Raw genomic sequence first — 5,929 nt, forward strand, 5'->3', positions numbered from 1 at the left:
GGCCACAAAACTTACCAGATTATTGATTGAGGAACTCATGAAATTAAATCTTAAATCCACTGCCAGCTGCAGATTGGTGTATCACCTTTGGTATGTTCATGTTAGTTGAAGATTTGGAGATTCCTTATAAAGATGAAAAAGGGGTAAAAGTAGAGTGAGTTCAGGCCAAGTCAGTTTGGTTTTGGCCCAAAACCAAGAACTTGACGGAACCTGACTTTCCGGTTGGTTCAGTTTGACTACCTCAATTTTAGGTAGTAAAACCGAACCGAGCCAGACCACTGTTTTTCGTTGGGTTCAGTAACTCCACCCCAAGTTCCTAGGTAAAACTCCTGAGCAAAATTTTACAAAAGGGAGTAGTTGTCTGTCTGTCACAATATTTACGTTCATTTGCTTCAGTAGCTTCCTAGTTCTTGCCTACTATGGATATGAGCATTATGATAGCTGATTTATATGCAGCTAAGAAAAGGATAGGACACTACCTGATAAAAATGGTTACTTTCAAAAAAAAAAATAATATATATATATATATATTATTACAAGAATTTAATGCTGTGAAAGTGATTCATTCATCATGTCCCTCATTGTCAACCATCTAAGTGAATAAATGCATGTAACATCAACTGAGTCATATCATATTGGAGTTTGGAGTGAAGATATGAAAGTTGAGGAAATATCTACAAGGAAAACTTTCAAGCTTCAGTGTTGGGATTATTACCTGATATTAATTTGTTTTGAACAGTTCTTAATAGATAGCCAGTGGAACTCTTTGAGTAGCAACAAATAAGAACTTCTAATCTTAAAACATAAAGACAATTACTAGATCTACAGATTACATTGGATGATCTATTTCTGATTTCCCCATCAGATCAAAGTCATTGGTGAAGATTCTTATCTAGTGAAAAAGCTTCAGTAGAAAAGGAATGCAAGCTAAGAAGCAGATCAAAGTGCTTCTGTTACTACTACATATTTAACTTCAAGAAGCTAGCTTATTCAAGGGCTAAAACCTACAAGTACAAGCCATTTTGTTATTTTCTGGCTTTTTAACACTTACCAGCAATTTTCCAAAGCGCTTGTTTTATCATCCCCACCGGTGCGATTGCTGATCCTCGAAACTGAGACCGATTCACAATGAAAACAGTTAGGGTAGAGTTTTACATTTAAGAGCTAGCATATTAGAGCACTGGAAGTACCAGAATCCATTACAATGCAAATTAGTAACCTTTGAAAGATTGGCCAGAAGACTTGGGACTACTAACCTTTGATTTAAGGCTCAATGTGAGAACATCATTGAGGGTGGATGATTGCACTGAGTGAGCATCCAAGTACAGACTGTTAACAGCATCCATTATATCAAGCAAGATGTATTCCCTATAAGGGCATTTCATCTCTATCAGAACCTCCTGCTCTTTTACACTGACATTCACATCGAGTGGTAAGCTTTCTTTGGAGACAAGCCTATTAAGTTCCGGGTCAGTTTCATCAATGTCACAGGCCTTCCGCTTGTTTATCGAAGGCTTTTTAGCATTGCCAGTCTTTGTTTTGTTATCTGATGCCTTCTTTACCCTATCTAGGAACTTCCTTCTAGCTATTGCTTCCACAGTGTCCATGCAAGATTCCATCTCTTCTGCTCTTGCCTCAAGCTCTTTCAAGTACTTAATTGTATCATCGAGGATCGATGCCTTGTCAATCTGCAAAAGTACTCAAAAATTAAATCCAGAAAAGTTTGTGAAAAAGTAAATTGATTCAAGAATGCATGCTTTGTCTCGCAATTTTTTGTACTTGCAGTACTATTGGAAGTAAAAAAGATACTTGCAGGACTATAAAAAATAATAGAGAACAAACAACAAATGAAAATCTTTCCAATGTGAAAAGCATATGATATTACCTCAGTCATAGAAGGAACCATTGACCTCAGAACCATCAACTTCTCATTCTCTATCAATTTCTCGTGCACATCATCACTTTCTGATTTGGAGTTTGTAGTAGATTCTTTTTGTGGACTAGGAGAGCCACCACTCATCATCAGTGGAACTGTAAACAAAATCTTCTTTAACAGTTTCTGTTGAGCTTTTGGCCTACAATAATGAACAGCACCTTTTGTCCATTGCACGAAACTAGATTTTCTATCTCCACTGCAAAAGCATGGGTTTCCAATTATCCGCATCGAGCTCCCCAGAATAGCAGAAACAGTTTGTTTGTAGTGTAAATGATCATCAGCTGGTCCAAGACCCAAGGAGCTGAACTTTGTATCATTGAAGTTCTGAAGTTCTTTTAAATGACTATGATTCTTATTCTCAGGTATAGTAGAAGAATGAGCCTTTCCCACGAAAGCTTCTGATATACAATCACTAGAATTCATGGAATCTTGAAATCCATTGCTGAAATCATCATCCATGAAATGCCAACTCTGAACTTGAGAAGCCCCACCATTGACAGCTTCAAGCATAAAGGAGTCATCTGTCTGATGATTGTGCTCACATCCCTTGGAACATTCATCAGCAGATCCCATGCTGAACTCTTCATCATGTCCACGTAATCCATTAATTCCACTCTGATCAAATTTGAGTTCTTGTGAAGGGGAATACAGGTTCTCCAAACCCAATGTATCAACTATTTCATGGCCTACAATGTTGGCAAGAAATTGGTCTGAATCATCATCTGCTTTGTGAGGAGCAGAGGAAGATTTCTCGGAGCAATCTGGCTTTGAGAAATCTAGTAAGGAAGCCTTGATGTGTTGAAGGAGACTAGGGTCCTCCGCTACCTTTAGATGTCACAAAAGAGAAGAATTAATTTATAAAGAGACAAATTATAACTAAACGGTTACTGGAAAATAAAAGAAGGGACTAATCCAGGAAATGAAATTACCAGCTCCGTGACACCTAGCTCAACAACACCTCCAAGATAGGGAAAGCAGACCACAGTCTACAAAGCAAAAACATTGGAAATGATAAGCGAAATGATAAGCATATATGTTTTTTGTTGGCTTGGCAGGATTTTATATTGAGGACGAGGATATGTTTACCTGAATAGAAGCACTCTGAGAGCAACCATTGATGTCCATTCATAGAGAAACAGATGACAACGAAACAATAGCAGTCAGTATATATTGCTGCTCTTAATATAGAAAGACTAAACTAGCTGAACTAGCATTAACTTTAACCAAACAACAGCCAAAAAAATGGTAACTTCAGACAGATCACAGCCAAGGAAAACTGACCTTTGCTAGCAAAGAACGAGAAAATACTTTGCTATCTGCATATTGAGCATTGCATAACCAAATGCTTTTCTCGTTTGCTAATGCTCTTCCTGGCAGACTATAGAACAAAAGAGGAGAAGTAAATCACAAAACCATAATATGATCCTATAAAGTAAACTGATGAACCAAAAATACAATAAATACACACGGAAATATACACTTGATAAGATTAGTATATTACCCTTCGCCAATATTGAACACGAATGACATGCAAAGCAAGTAATACCACTCCGCATCCGTGAGATCCTCCGGAGACAATGCAGCAGAAGGCACTTTGGCTTGTTGATCTGTCGACTCACCTTCTAAGAGAGCCTTGTACAACTCTCTAAGTTGTTCATTCCTCTGCAAACCTATTTTATCAGCTTTAGGTTCTATTCCTTCGACCGTCTTCCTGGTTTTGATGTCTCCATTGTAATACCCTTCACCCCATTCCAGCACCCTAACAAAATAGTGATAATAATGTCAAAGGGTGAACACAAATTGGTGAAATTACTTCCCTAAGCAACAGTAGTACACCTAGCTAACAAAGACTGCACCTAGGGACTCAGATTTGACATGTATAGAAATTGTTGAATTCCTAGCAAAGTACTTTCTATTTGATTCACTTTCCAAAGAGTACTTTGGTTTCAAAAGGACTTAAGCTCATCCATTCTTGTACTGTAGAACTACTCCAACGTACATTTTACCATTTGCACCAGAAACACTAGTGTACCCCTTCTAATCTAGGCCTCACTTCAAGAGGAAAGTTGGCACTTTACACTTAAAACATATAAATATCAGAAAACAAGAAACAAATTGTTCACCAAGACTATAGATTACAAAAAAAAGAAAGAACTTGAAAGAAAATTTAAGATGCTGTTACCCTTGTTGAGTTGTTGACAATGACCAGAAAATTGCATAGCTCCACTTAATACTCCTCACAGCAACAGCAAACTGTTTCCTCAGATTCTCAGGCACCCTCTCATGGATTTGAGTCCCATTGGCCATTTCTCACTAAAACTCAAACTCAAATTTACAAAACTGAAAAACCCACCAAGATCATCAGCCAAGAATATCAAAATTGGACTCTTTCCAGTTTCAGGCAGATGGGTTTTGGTTTCAGAATATCAATGTCTAACTAGTTCTGACAATAAAAAACACAACACAACTCAACACCAGCTTTGTGGGTTTCAGTGAAAGTGCAATAGCTGCCCAGAAAGAGAAGCAGAGGGACTGAAGATTAAAGCTTTGGACTTTTTATCTGGGGTTTTATAAAGCAAACTGTGATGGCTTTTGTTATTGAAGACTGGAAGTGGTAAATGGCCAAAGCTTGATAATGGAATTGAAAAGGACCCAACAAGAATAAAAATTTACAAGAAATGAATCTTGGTCTTGTTCTTTCCCAAATAAATTAGTATAAACACGTGGTTATTCTCTGATTCTTTCCTATTCCAATGAACAGTAGGGAGTTATTTACTCGACTACAAACCAAATAAATGGGGCTTTAATTCTTTCTTTTTTCTTGTAATATGTAGACTTTATTTCCTAGTGTACTTGAGCTCTCTTCCTTGGTAATTGTGCTTCTTTCTGCAGGTCAGCCTGTTGGCTATCACTGATGAACACCTACCATAGTTAATATTTTCACGGGATAAAGCATGGGGAAAATTTGTTATCATGTGTAAGTCACTAAACAAAAAATAACAAAAAAAAAAAAAACTAACTATTGATTGATTTGAAAAACAATAGTGATGAAAAGAAAAGGTACTTTGATTCAATTTCTTTTGGGTGACACTTTTGTAATCTTGAGTGTGTGTTGCATGTAACTTTTAGACTAAGATCTCTCGATTTAGAACTTGGGCCTCATTGGTATATAAGTTTTATGAGACTAAAATCTTTTAAGTTTTCTAACTTTAGTCCGTCAAGATCAATTATCGTATGTCGGTTTACAAATATTAATAGAAAACGCATGATGAGTATTGTATCTTGGATGTATCATTTTGAGCAAGATAAACTATCTAAATGACTTTAACTGATTTAAGATATTATTTTGAGAATTAGACTCATCTGAGAAGAAATATTGGTATGGTTATCACTGTTCTAGGATATTCTCTATGTGTGCCTTGGCCTTATGCCAATAGGATATGTAGTTAGACTAGATCTATGTATTCATATCCTTACCATATTGGTATTGTCTAATTCCCTATATAAAGGGCTCCTATCAATGAATAAGATGACTCTCTTGCTATCTCTTTATCTCTACACTTTATTCTTCATCACGTTATCATGCACTTTGTTCTAACCCTAGAGCCAATAGCCCACCATTTTTTTTCTAAACCCTAAAAACCAAAACCCTAAAATCGGGCAGACTTGTTTTTCCCGATTTCTGACCAAAATTCCGACTGCCTTTCACCGGAATTTTATATCCCCAGAAAGCTCTTTTCCGTCACGGATCCAACGCCGCCGGCCTCACCCTGAGAACCGGCCGGAAAGTCTCCGAACCGGCCGTCGGAAAATTCCAGACCGCCGCCGCTACCGACCACCGGTTCACCACCTTTCCTTGCTCCGATCAACCTGAAATTTTGACAGAAGCTTCCCCATCCAGAGCTGCTCCTCCTGTCAAATTTTCAGCCCCAAATTCGAAGTATAAGTAGGCGAAACGTTATTTCTCCTCTCGGCAGCTTTTAGAAAGGTATG

General features: G+C 37.5%; 1 protein-coding gene across 1 annotated transcript; it reads right to left on the reverse strand.

The window, feature by feature from the left end:
• Positions 1–729: 729 nt before the first annotated feature.
• On the reverse strand, positions 730–4,243 carry LOC101294992 (transcription factor GLABRA 3-like). The gene is made up of 8 exons (XM_004308329.1): positions 4,119–4,243; positions 3,438–3,695; positions 3,218–3,314; positions 3,023–3,037; positions 2,866–2,922; positions 1,886–2,761; positions 1,257–1,688; positions 730–1,112 (listed from the first exon to the last, which is right to left on the reverse strand). The coding sequence occupies exons 1-8, from the start codon at positions 4,241–4,243 to the stop codon at positions 1,041–1,043; spliced, it is 1,932 nt and encodes a 643-aa protein (XP_004308377.1). The 3' UTR covers positions 730–1,040.
• Between the last annotated feature and the right edge of the window lie 1,686 nt (positions 4,244–5,929).

This window comes from Fragaria vesca, linkage group LG7, assembly GCF_000184155.1.
Source record: "Fragaria vesca subsp. vesca linkage group LG7, FraVesHawaii_1.0, whole genome shotgun sequence".
In the NCBI taxonomy this organism is placed as follows: domain Eukaryota; kingdom Viridiplantae; phylum Streptophyta; class Magnoliopsida; order Rosales; family Rosaceae; genus Fragaria; species Fragaria vesca.